We start from the raw sequence: 13,189 nt of genomic DNA on the forward strand, positions 1-13,189 counted from the left end.
CAGTCAAACGCACTTCACCTGGTGGCCGCAAGAGGGGTGTGCCACTGGAGAAAGCTCCATTGCTCAGAAGCGACTGAAGAAATCTGAAAAAAAATGGTTCCATTCTATCTTATTACAATCGTGCCCTGTTAATATGACCCCTGTTAATATGGACGACCCGAATTATAGACAGTTTTTCTGGGGGCGAAACTTTTTCAATGTATTTATGCCTCGTTAATATGGAAACTCGCTGTCTGGACAATGGACAGGGAAAGAATGCACACAGCCCACTTGGGCCCATTCATTCTTGTCTCGTTAATATGGACATCGTTTGAAAAAAGCAGGGGAGTTTGAACGCACGCTAAAGAAGGGCGCGCAGGCAGCGAACCCACGTGACAGCCGATACGGCCGGAAGCTTGAACAAGTCCTGTGGGGTTGGAAAGAACCAAAGCGGACGTGTCATCGCTTTTGAAAAGGAAGGGGGGTGAGAGCGGAGCGCAAGAGCGGGAAAGAATGTACCCAGCAAACCGAGGGGAACCGGGAGACTTCTGGGTGCAGCGGCGGCGCCGCAACCAGAGGCCGCAGTCGGGAAAACAGCAACATGTGATCGCAATAAATTCTGCTGAACATGAACAAAGAGGTCGATAAAACCGTAAGAAAAAATAATACATAGAAAGAAAGACAAGCACCAAAAGTGGGGGCGGGAACTGAAGTTTTTCTTTTCCAGATCACAAAGTGTGTTCAATGAAGCCGTTAATGCTTTTCGGTCAGAGTTAAAACACACTCACGAAGTAGAGCAACAAAAGAAAGGCGACGAGCACGCAACCGGGACCGGGCGTTCCGTCCTGGACGCCCTTCCTCGTCATGCTCTTGGTTTTCGTCACTACTGTTGCGCTGCCGAACTGCTACATTTTGCACCTCAGGCGGTCCGCATGTCGGCTTCACTTTAAGTCAATGATGCGGCCGTGACAAATTCTGAGCCCTTCGTAGTCGGCTAGCTGTCGTTCTAAACTGTACTTCAGCTTGCAGTGTTTGTTTCATAGGAACACATACTAATGGCGCAGCAAAGGACTGTTCGATAGCCCTCTGCAAAGAAGCCTGCCAACTTGACTCCCTCGTTTTTTTATAGAAACAGTACAAGGTAAAAAAGAGAGAATGAGAAGAATGGAAAGGTAGGGAAAGGTAGGGAAACTAGGAAAAAAAAAGTGCGAAGAATCGGGAGCCTGTAACCCTCAACTTTAGTCTGACTGTTGGCATGGCAGGAGTTAAAGCAAAAGAACGGAGCTGAACATAGGCGCAAAGTGGAGAATCTGTGAATACAAGCAGCAAAAACTATCTCACAATCAATCCAAGCCACGAGGAACTAGACCCAAGCCAGGTTGACGGTAGCGTCGATACTACAGAACTCCGATAAATGGCTCAAAAGTCGGCATCGCAGCGTCAGCCACAGTCCGACAGCGCCCAGCACAGTTCGAAGAAATGGAGTCAGCCTTGTTAATGTGGTTCGGGAATGTGCGCGCGAATGGTGCTGTCGTGAGTGACGAAATGCTTCAAGAGAAGGCTCGCTACCTCGGCAACATTATGGTTATGTACTATTCTTTCTCCTCCGTCTTGATAGGTTTTAGCTGTGATGACTTACGGAATGTTTTGTTCAGTAAAGCAGGGTGATGTTTACTGAGAAAAATTATTCTACACTCTGTCTAGACATTACTGACTTCAGCAAGGATGGCTGACAAGGTTTAAGAACAGACATGGCATTTCGGGTCGACAGATTAATGGAGAAGGGGGTAGCATCGACATCTCTGCTGATTTTAATTAGAAATATAATCACAAAAGCAGTCAATAATTGCAAATGTTTTCTCAATAGAATACTTTTCATTTTTATTTATGACTCGTTATTGTGGATGACTCCCTTTATGGAAAGTTCTGGCCGGAAGCCAAAGTGTCCATATTAACAAGGCAGCACTGTATTTGCATTCAGTAACACTTTTCTGCAGATGCCAAGAGGTTAAATGCCAAGAGGTGTGTATGTGGGAGTTTAATATCCAAGATTTTCACATGGCCAATGAAGGGTACTGTAGCAGAGTGCTCCAGCATAACTTTGTCCATTTAGGCTTGTTTAAACTGCACCAACATCATGAGGCGCACTCCATTGAAACGTGGATCGAACTCCATCGAACTTGAGGCTAAGCAGATGAACATCACTAAGCAACCACTTTTTTTTTTTTTTTTTAAGAAATTGCATTTCTTTACTTGTTTTTTTCATGTCCTATTCAATTTTTGTCTACTACTACTTGCTTCCAGAAACAAAAACGTTTTAAAGTTAAAGATGATAAATTTTAAAGCAAAAGCTTCACTACGCCATGTATCAGCCAAAGGTCAATCTGGCAGGCCACTTCAATGAGCCAGAGGTCACAGTGAGGCTATATAGCTCAACCATGGTAGTGTCTGTGGTGTACCACGTGTGACTTGACCTTTGACTTCTGATAGCAGGTTACAGCATTGCGTGCTCCCTCTAGTAGTTGGTGGCGCCCTCGGCTACGTAGTCGAGGCAATTTAATCGCTGAAAAGAACTATGTCTGCCCATGTCAAAACCTTGGCCTAACCAAAGCAAAACCAAGCAAAACGATGCTTTCACTTCACCTAACTAGATTTAGCAGGGTTAAAATCTCAGCCATTTTTTGCTACATATTTCAAATAAATGTCGTATTTGGAGGAAACATGCCATTGTAGAGTACCTCATGTGCTGCAACTTTTCCTGCAATTCTGAGTTGGCCAGAGTCAAGGACCTGCTTTCTTCTGCAAGCCTGGTGACACACTTCTCTGCCGCCTCCCATCGCTGCCTGCATACTTCCTGGTTCCTGACAAACTCCAGAAAAGCTGCGCAAAACAAGAAAGGAAACACAAGCACAGACGTCATAAACAAGTCTTGAACCAGATGCAGGAGTGTGAAAAAATATATCTGTGCGAAAATGTAAAATATTGGCACACAGAGTCTGCTATTCTCAAAAAGGGTGCGAATTTGATAACACTGAGGTAAAAAATTACTGAAGTACACTTGGCATCTTATTTGAATGTCATTAACCTCAAAGCGGGATGGTCACAAGAAACACGTGCACAACAAATGCATGCAACTTAACTTTAGGTGCAAAAATAAACATGCTATGTCGCTACATTTCACACGCTCTGCAGCTTCTCAAAATACAGCATCAACAGTGGGAAAGGTGAAACAATATAGGCCTAAATACTGCAGCCAAGCTCTTTATTTGATCACCTTAAAATTATAAAATGTCTAAGACATTCATCTAAGCGGCTGCTAACGAATGCCTTTTGACACAAATATAGAGTCAATAACCCCTGTCTACAATGCTGACAGTCCATTTGTAAAAGCACAGATAATGTCAGCCTCACTTCAGATGTGCTTGACCTACCTGTCTACTTAAAAACAGGAATGGCCTCTTGCATGTGTCAAATCGGACCAACCAAATCACAAGTGCAATTCAGTGCCAAGGATTAGTGATGTCACTATACTCAGGGGCAGCTTTCTGTGACTATGCAGCCAATGCTACAGGGGCAGGGCGTTCCTTACTAGTGTTACTTAACCAAATAGTTTAGGAATATCGGGCCTCAGTTGCGGTTTCGTTTTCAGTTCTGCCTTTGAGGCGAATTATTCATTTTCAAGCCATCGACTATGCCAAATGTGTTTCTTTACACCTCTGAAGGCCTACAGGAACGAAAATTCGCAGCTAATCAATAGCCCACATGAGATATGTTGTCAAAACAAGTAGATTGAAAAAGCACGTAGAAACCGGCAGGGAGCAGCCAATACATAATATCATTGCCATTTGCCATCAGTCTTATTCATTGAAGAACTGTCACATATCCGGTGGATGTGTCAATGTGCCTTGCTATGTAACATTACACAGCTTACAGCAGCGTCACTGAGAGATTCCTAGGATATGTGCCCACCACTCTTATGAACCACCAGCTCAACCAACTCCCTATGCAGAAGTGTTCTGCGGCGTGTGCCATATCTGGTAGCGCCAAATGCAGCATTATAGTCATGGAAGGTTCCACAGAGCCGGCGCAAGCAAATGAAGGTGTACCAAACACGAAGCTTGCATGCAGCATGTATGAAACATATGAACTACAGCTCCAAGAACCGCACCAACTTTCAAGTCTCTGGCGCGCACTTCATAATGGTCAAATCTGTGATTCATACTGCTGTAGATGTGATAATTGCCAAGTGGTAAAATCTTTGCTGCAATTACTTGCATCGTAATAGAGTCCACCCCCTTAAATATACCTCAAGATGACGAATCCTGACCGTGTCAGATGCCTCAGTTATTTTTCAATAAAGGATGGAAATTCCATTTGCTGTCAGTGCACAGTGAAAAATGATATAGCAGAAAGTGGCAAACTGAGACTGAGAAAAGGTAATCCCAAGCTGACACGGTGGAGACAACGATTCAGCCGGAGAACAAGCTCACTGGAGGCAGTTCCTGTGAAGCGTGTCCAAGCATGCAAAAGACTAAGAAGGAACAAAAAGTTATAAGATGTTTACACTAATGCAATGAGGTAAGTTTAACCAGCTCAAAGAGCATAGAAGTAAATAAAAAGAAAAGCTAGAGGAGCACTGACCTTTCCAAGTAGGAACACTTTGTCATCCTTGAATTTTGACAGGCTCTTCATGCACTCATTGTGAAGTAAGTGCGCAGATATAGCGATTAATACGCTTTCCTTCAAGGGTGAGAAAGCAGTTGACAACATGAGCGTGTAATATTAAGAAAAAGATTGATGCTACTGATCCTCTCTCGTTTCTGCCACACTGTGAGGGTAGACATGAGGGACATTACCATACTTTTTCCTTGCGCTGAACACGTACCAATACAATCAGCCGCGATTTGTGGCCCTCGAGAAAGGGCCTCGCACTTGAAGAAGGAGTTATTTCAAGAAAAAATAATAATTACCTGAGCTCGGTATACAACACGTCTGTTTATCCATCTTGGACTATACACACTAGCCAAGAGGTTCATAAACATAGCCACTGCCGCAGTGAACTCACTTATGTGACATCACATGCAAGCTATTCACTACTATTGTGCTCAATACGAGCTGCAACACATGAGATGCGGTAGGAGCTCAGCTCTAGAGCACAGTGACCATAATGGTGCTCAAAATTAATCCATTTAGCTGTTAAAAAAAAGAGAGCAATGCCTGTTCAACGTTTTTACTTGTTGGATCCCTTCCATGAACATGCAATTATTTGATGTAAAGTAAAAACATCAACTGAACCGCTTTGGACATGCCAAAACTTGTATTGAGTATAATTTATAGTACATTAAAATATTGCACATTACAACATCAGTAGAGAACCTCAGGAACAGTAACAGCTTGCATAATTTTCTACGAGCATTGCATCATCATAATATGCAACAGCTACGGTAAGAAAGGTAGCACCTATAGATCAAGCGACTCTGGCATTAGTAGCTAGCAATTTCCATGGTGAAATGCACTTTAAACAGTACTAGACTAGTGGTCCATTCATTGTGTAAATCCCTTGACACTTTTCATCATGTCTTAACAACCTTTTGCGCGGAGTTTAATAATATCAGCATGGGTACCATCCCCATAAATTCCCTGGCTCACCTATTCGCCACAGCACACCAAAATTAAGGCTCACATACATAGTGTTTGCAAAAATTTGCTGGGGACATAACAAGTATCTGCAATTCATGTACTGATCAAACGAGTCTGCTTTCAAAACTTCCAGAACGAGACTCCGCAACACACAGCTAAGCATGTACAAATCCCAGATCTCAATCACGAGAAGGTTCTGGCATGATTAGCTATACATTATACATAAGCACAGCTTTCCTTCCATATGGTTTTCTAACTACTTCTTTTTAACTGGCATGTTTGCAAGCATATACTATATATTCCTGGCCTTATGCAAGATCGGAGATGATCTGCTCTCAAAGTAGTGCCCAGTAAAGAAAACGAAGTTAGAAATTTCGAAAGCAAGAGCGTAATCAAACGAAAGCGAAGTCGGTGTGGTTGTTCCCCCAATGTATCTTCACTAAAATGTTTGCAAGGTTTCCGAATCTAGGCACTGAGGATAGAGCTTGAAAAGGGCCTGTACGCGAACACGAAACTTCGACCAAGCCGTCCTAGCATACAGCCAAGAGGACAGCAGAACGCAAAGATGAGGTAATTTTAATTTTCTTCCAACTATATTGTACCTTATTAACATACGATACACCGCAGCGAAATCAAAGCTTTCACATAAAAACAGACAAGTTAAGCGATCCAGGCTTTGAGGGCCGCCGTAGTGGAGGGCTCCGTAACTTTCGACCACCTGAGATTCTACGTGACATCGCATATAATATGCACAAGCGACTTGTTTCTTTTCGCCTAGCTCCATAAAAAGGTGGGCGCGCAGCGGCCGGGATTGAACCGGCGTTGTTGGGTTCAACTGTCGAGCTCCAACCACTGAGCCACCACGGCGGGAACAATTATAATTACAAAAGTGAAACACTTACTGCGTAATATCTCTTCGTCATCGTCGACAACAGTTTGCCGGCAGAAGTCGTCGAATTGTGCAAGAAGGGACAGCTTCGGGACTGCTTTATCGGTAGGGCTCATTGTCGGTCCAGGCTGCTGGAGGAAACAAAGGCACAAAGATCAGTACATCTTGGCACGAAATGCCCAATCAAGAACATGGTCGCATGGCGCCATGCTGACGTTGGATCACGTGCACCCGAAATTCAACGAATTTATACTTAAAAGAAGAGCAAAGAAATGAAGCCTGGGCAATGAGTGCGCAGTAAGTGTCAGTGTAATAAAGAAGTTGCTCTCGTCCTTACCATAGAGATAGCGGCGAGAGTAAAGCGTTTACAAATTACGTCGGTTTTAACACCGTTTACACATGCCGCGTTTGCTTGACGGACATGGTTGACGGACAGTTTGTAAGCATGTTAACGGATCGAAAGACAAAACTTCTATCAGTTCTACTCATATATATCTAGTTATAAATCCCTTCTGGGTTGTCATATAATACTTATAATTTAAAGACGCGCATTATTTACATGACCAAACACACTGCTCAAAAGCGAAACCGAAATCAAGGTGTGTGAAAATTTGAAGATGGCCGCCGTCGTACGGGCTCGTGTTGCGCTGTCGGCATCGAAAATTCGCTCTAGTTATTTATCAGCGCTCTTTGAATCTACACGAAGGTTGTGCTCGGTTCAGGTCGACATCAGTGATGCGTCGAAGCAGCAGACAGCGCCAGCAGAAGAGTACATAAAGACTCACTTCGAAGGTTCCGACTCGGACACTTTAGCTGAGGTGACCCAAACGATGTCGGTGTACGACGAATTTGTGACGGCCGAAGAAGAGACGACGCTGCTGGCCGAAATCGAGCCTCAGTTTAAGAGGCTGCGGTACGAAAGTAGCCACTGGGACGATGTTAGTAGGCGTGATGACATCGCTTTCAGTGTGCTTTTCCCCGTTGTGTTTTTCCCCGCCGTTTTATTCACCCATTTATTCGAGTGCTAAAACGCCCTTGTGCTGTGCTGTGCCAGCACGCGTTAGTGAATCCAAGTGATCTCAATTCATCTGTAGCCCTCCACTACGGCGGCTCTCACAACTCATCTGCAGTGTCGGGACGCTAAACCCCACCTATCCAACATTTATAGTTGGAGCTGTCCATAATAGTTTCGCGTGCACGCCGCACCTATCTTGACAAGTAAAGCATACTTTTTCAGTGCTAGCTGCTGTCCGTAACGACAGTAACCAATAACTTGCGATGGCAAAAGTAACTTAGTATGCGGGATCGAATCCCGGCCTCGGCGGCCGCTTTTCGATTGAGGCGAAAAGCAAGGCGCCCGTGTGGTGTGCGATGTCAGTGCATGATAAAGACCCCACTTGGTCGAAATTTCCGGAGTGCTCCAATAAGGCGTTTCGCATAGCCTGAGTCGCTTTGGGACATTTAACCCCACAAACCATTAAACCAAACCTAACTTAGGAATGTAAGAGTTGAAAGCTGTTTCGAAGTCCAAATGCACGTGGTTTTCGCTTCGTCGCTTCCTAAAGAGAAGCTTGCAGGATATTTCAGACCAAATATCGTGTTCGCAATTCAGTCGCTTTATGTGCTAATTAAGAAAAACGTGTTTGTGATCTGAATGCTGCTTAAAACTCAGTCGGTGCCAAGTGATTGTTATTGCATTTAGTGTGTCATTCCTCGCCGCATTTTTTTTTTTTTTTTTTTCAGGCGATTCATGGATATCGAGAGATAGAGCGGAAAACGTGGTCTCCTGCTTGTGAAGCGATATTGGGGCGAGTCCGTGCGCTTGCGTTCCCACCTGAGGTGAACCAGATACAACATGTTCACTGTCTCGATTTGCTCGAAGACGGCCACATAAAGCCACACGTGGACAGTGTTCGGGTGAGAGATTTTTTATCAATTTACACCCTTGCTGTTGATGCTGTTTCTGAATGAAAAATAAGTAAAGCCAAGAGGATCAGGTATCATTTCCTATCCGTATTCACACTTTGTGACTTTAGGTAGTCTCAACTAATGTGTAAGCAAGGACATGTTTTCCATAGTAGGATACAACTTTAAATAACAGCAGTGGCATATGCTGTGTTTAGCTTTGCTGAACGCTAAACAAAAGCAGTCTTTATATTTGGCTATATTAATGAAGCCAGGGTGTTGAAATTCTTGAGCTTATAATTTGGTGGGATGGTTAGCCTTTTAGCAAGAACAAGAAAAGCTTTAATAATGGACTGCTTTCTGTCACAGAGGACATGCATGTTATAGTTGCTGCAGACTGTGGTGGTGCGTGTGGTTACTGTGTGGTGATTGTATCCGACGGTAGTCAGTGTTTTACTATCATTACCATGTAAAAGCCACAGCTCAAAAACATAGCGCTCTAACCTCTTTAGTCATTACTAGTAGCACGCAAACCTGTTACAGTCACACAGTATTGCAAATTTGTTCTCCATCATAGTAAAGACAGGATAAAATTAATATGGTCGTTGCCATGACTTTCACTGAATCACACCTTAATCATTGTGATAGTTTTAGGCATGCAAAAAACAATGACCACAGGGTTGTGATCAGTTCTGGTTGAACTATAGTCTTTTGATTTATTTGTTACTGGCTGGACATTTAAACTCACATAATGGCAGTAAAAATGCAAGCAAAACACAGTTTGCAAGTGAAGAAATGGCAGCAGTGCTGAATGTTATATCCCTCTCTCACCTCCCCCTCCCCAAGCTGTTATATCTCAGGTCTCAACATCTGCACATCTATTATAGTTAAAGTGCTTGACCAGCAATGTCATACATCTGTGTGATTCCTCAGCCTTCAGGTCATGAATGGAACAAATAATTTACTGAGCAATTCACTCCACATGTAATGCACTGCTAATAGGGCCTTTGAGATATCACTTATAAATGGCTGCATGACAATGTTTTTACACACTGTGCTGCGGAGTAAATTAAGTGAAATCTTCATGCAACTGCTCTGTTTCAGGCAGTGTGTTTGTGTTTGTGCGGTTCACATGGCTTCGCTGTTGCACTAGAGTGCAAGTATGATCACTAAAAGTTAGTGCCTGCCTTTTAATTCAAGTTTACTTCCTCTGCACCGCATCGCTCAGGCGCTCTAGACAAGTGTGATTGACTCTGTACATGTCACATAGCCCTGAGTGTGATAGCCGAACAATGTAAGCGACATGGAGTCTTAGCTTTTAGGTCTCACTAACTGCGTGAGAGATGCGGAGAGATGTAGCATTGGACAAAAACAAAATGAATGAAAACAGTGCCGCCACTTATAAAACTATTGTTAAACAAGGACTGGGCAATAAATAGAAATGCTTCTCAGGTGCATGTGAAAGCAATTCTTGTAATTATGTGCAAAAAATGCACTCTGTAGCTTGCGCATACATTTTTAGATTAACTTGTAACTCAACTCATAGTACCCTTCTGTCCTTTTGGAGGGATGCTGTCTTGTCCATTCATGATGTGTAAGGCTATTGAGTTTCTAGACTAATACAGCTGGCTGGAAAGTGAAGGAAGTCTAGGAGGCTTTTGGCATCAAGGCTTTTTGCCAATGCAAGTATAAAATAACGTTTTTTTTAACTTATTAGCAATCAGAAATTGTGCACTGTATTGCAAGCCTTGATTAAGGGGAGGGAAACTATATTAGAATTTGTTATGAGCACAGGTGTCACAGTTGCTTCTGAAAGTGTCATGCCAAAGAAAGAAATGTCATGCCCCCCCCCCCCCCCCCCCCCTTTTTTTTTACAGCCCTTAGTCCTTCGAGTAAAAGACACCAGTGATGAGTAGGTTGCAAAATTGTTTTGTTCTGTAAATGTGTTCTTTTAGTCATGCAGACATATCTGGTGCTCATTTATCATACCGTGTGGAGTGAACTTTAACTGTGAGAGGCTTTAATGGGGTTTTTGTACTTAATGTGTTAAATGAGGAATCTTTGTCTTTTCTTTTCAGTTCTGTGGCAACACAATTGCAGGGTTGTCACTTCTATCGTCCAGCGTCATGAAACTTGTCCATGAGAAGAAACCTGAGAAATGGGTCAAGATTTTTTTGAGAAGACGATCACTTTACATAATGAGGTATTTCACGGTTCCACTACCTCCCTGTGGTGCTCAAAAGATAAATAGTTGAGTTATTGTGTTAAATGCCGCTTCTTCCTAATTTAGGCTATATTTCAGGCAAAAGTTGTTTCATAATTCTTTCCAATGCTGCTAGGCATTTTGGGCAACTAACATTTGGTCACATAGCTTCTGCACTTTGCTAAAGCAGTGAAAAGAAAGAATACATTTGCTAGTGCTGCTTTTTGTTTGATACTGCATTTGTACACTTCTTGTAATGTGTTGCTGTATATATTGAGTTCCTGTTCTTCAGTGAGCTTCGTCAAAAAGACAGCCAATAACTATGTCTAGGTGGCCTTACAATAATTGTTTCTGGCAAAAATATTAGTCAAATGAGTAGGGGAATCCCCCTAGGTAAGGTAGATGTGTACTAACGAAGTAAATACTCATTAGAATCCACTCAAGCAAATTCATATAGCTACAGAGGAAAGCTACACAGCTTCCATGTAAATTTCATGGTTGAAGAAAAAATGTCCTCAGACCAGGACAAATATTTTCTTTTTCTGCTGTGAAGTTTCTATAAAAGCTGTATAGTTTTCCTTTGTCATAGGGCTGTGCCTGATTGGATGCTAATGAGCGAGTAATAATGAAATGAGCAAAGCACTGGAAATGGTAGGCAAATATGTCTACTTACTAACCACAGATCCGGACCTTGAAAAGGAAATAACTAGGAGAATAAGATCGGGATGGAGTGCATTTGGCAGGTACTTGCAGATTATGACTACCAGCTTATCAGTATCAAGAGGAGAGTGTATAACAGTTGCATCTTACCTGTACTGGCCTATGGGGCTGAAACGTGGAGGCTAATGAAAAGGGTTCTATACTTAAGCTGTGGACAATGCAGATGGCTCTGGAACAAAAAAATGGTGGATGTAACGTTAAGAGATAAGTAGCACGTAGGGGGGTCAGAGAGATAACTCGAGTTAATAACATTCCAGTGGAAATCGAGAAGGAATGGGCATGGGGAGGGCATGTAGTGCGAATAGAGAATAACCTATGGTCACTTAGGGCATCATTGGATTCCAAGGGAAGGAAATAGTAGCTGGGGCGGTAGAAAGTTAGGTGGGCAGATGAGGTTAAGAAGTTCACAGGGGTAAAATGGATGCAGCTAGCACATAACTGGGTTAATTTGAGAAATATGGAAGAGGCTTTTGCCTGCAGTTGGTATAGTCTGGCTAATGATGATGACGATTTGTTTATTATATAGCAGAAAGATACGTGAAATTCTTCACCTAAACTTTTTCTAGTTCACTTGTATTATGCAGAGAATGTCAGTTGCCTAACCATTGCCATGTCTTACTGTGTTTATGGTAAAAATTAAATGCTATATGTTATTGACAGAGAGTATAACTGGGCCTGAGAAGTCCAGTGTTTACCCACAAAGCTATGAAACAAATACCTGGAGCTTTCAGTGCACCTATTTCTAGCAGTTTGGTAATCTGTGAATAGCTGTATTAGTGTAATACTTTACTTTAATACTTCAGTAGGCTGGTCATTGCGTACAGGGCTTCTTAAGTGAAAACACTAATATTTCTGCATCAGAGCTGCCAGTTTGTAGAATTGTTAGTTGATTTGGGAAAAACATTGTCGATGCATGTATATTTACAATTAAGACCCTTCCGATTTCACTGAATTTAAATGTCTTTGCACCTGCGTTCTGTGCCCTTTTCATTCCTAGGCTGCCTGTAAATCTTTTTTTTTTTCCTTTGTCTCTATTGCCATTTGCAGAGGAGCAGCAAGGTACGACTACACACACGAGATATTGTCCAACCAGCACTCTATCTTTGGCTCTTCTCCCGTGCACAAGACGAGGAGGCTGTCTGTGATTTGCCGGAATGAGCCAAGTTGACAGGGACAAGCACAGAGTACTTGTGCTGATAAATCTAGTTTTTAATTTAAAATCCAGGGCTGTTGCAGTGTGAGGTAATATTTTTGGGTCATCATATGTGTGTATATGCAATGTCCTTCCGGTAAGGAAGTCAAGAAATTGTCAAAAACCAGTTGTCTGTTTTTAACCTCTGCACACATTGGGCATTAAAGGGCCACTGTTCAGGGAAGGCCCTTTTAAGCAAAGGAGCCCAGTGTTTCGATCAGGTACCGGAGATAGTCTGTGCAAAATGCTGCAGTGACGCGCGCCGCAAAGCATCGAAAATACAATTCAAAGCTCTTTCATGCTCTCCTTTGGGAAGCCAGCTTCCCCGTTTCCTGCGCTGGCCCGACGGGCCACAGTAATGACGTACGTACCGCGAACGACGTCCATTGGTTCGTCTCGCTGACTGACGGGAGAAGGATGGGTGTCTACCGCTCGCTGCGCGCTTTTCCCTCGCCACGGCCAGACTGAATGCAGCGGCGCGCGCTCCCTCGGCCGTTTTTTTTTTTTTTTTTTTTTCCGCGCTCGCGGAGTGCCACGCCCCACCTCCCGCCAAACGCTGAGGAGGAAGGGGAATTTGTTTTGCGGAGGCTAGACGACCTCGGGCAGGAGAGTGAAAAGCCTTTGCGAGGGAACGGAAGGAGAGAAGCATGACAGAATCGGG

At 43.2% G+C, this 13,189-nt stretch overlaps 2 protein-coding genes across 5 annotated transcripts in view; one reads left to right on the top strand and one right to left on the bottom strand.

Moving 5' to 3' along the window:
* LOC146182459 (uncharacterized) overlaps positions 1–6,966 on the bottom strand; it is a 28,550-nt gene extending 21,584 nt beyond the window's left edge. Inside the window, exons 1-4 of one of the 4 annotated variants that reach the window (XM_084577584.1) lie at positions 6,522–6,639; positions 4,621–4,719; positions 2,718–2,859; positions 19–83 (exon numbers count right to left, since the gene is read on the bottom strand). In XM_084577584.1, coding sequence (XP_084433710.1) covers positions 19–83; positions 2,718–2,859; positions 4,621–4,646 — 233 coding nt within the window. In that variant the 5' untranslated portion in view covers positions 4,647–4,719; positions 6,522–6,639. Of the gene's footprint in view, positions 1–18; positions 84–2,717; positions 2,860–4,620; positions 4,720–6,521; positions 6,773–6,845 lie in introns of those variants that run through there. The other 3 variants (XM_084577581.1, XM_084577582.1, XM_084577583.1) reach the window with 3 other exon arrangements.
* A 159-nt stretch (positions 6,967–7,125) lies between these two features.
* Positions 7,126–12,825, top strand: LOC146182460 (RNA demethylase ALKBH7, mitochondrial). Its single transcript, XM_084577585.1, has 4 exons — positions 7,126–7,446; positions 8,252–8,425; positions 10,492–10,616; positions 12,384–12,825. Exons 1-4 carry the CDS (start codon positions 7,126–7,128, stop codon positions 12,502–12,504), a joined length of 741 nt encoding a protein of 246 aa, XP_084433711.1. The 3' UTR covers positions 12,505–12,825.
* The last annotated feature ends 364 nt before the right edge of the window (positions 12,826–13,189 follow it).

Source organism: Amblyomma maculatum, chromosome 8 (genome assembly GCF_055883805.1).
Source record: "Amblyomma maculatum isolate TAMU_Amacu chromosome 8, ASM5588380v1, whole genome shotgun sequence".
NCBI lineage: Eukaryota > Metazoa > Arthropoda > Arachnida > Ixodida > Ixodidae > Amblyomma > Amblyomma maculatum.

Excerpts from the sequence above, each read along its gene's own strand:
- LOC146182460 (XM_084577585.1), top strand. The coding sequence starts at position 7,126 with ATGGCCGCCGTCGTACGGGCTCGTGTTGCGCTGTCGGCATCGAAAATT. Across the intron at positions 7,447-8,251 it reads AAAGTAGCCACTGGGACGAT|GCGATTCATGGATATCGAGA; the intron begins GTTAGTAGGCGT and ends TTTTTTTTTCAG. Across the intron at positions 10,617-12,383 it reads CGATCACTTTACATAATGAG|AGGAGCAGCAAGGTACGACT; the intron begins GTATTTCACGGT and ends TGCCATTTGCAG.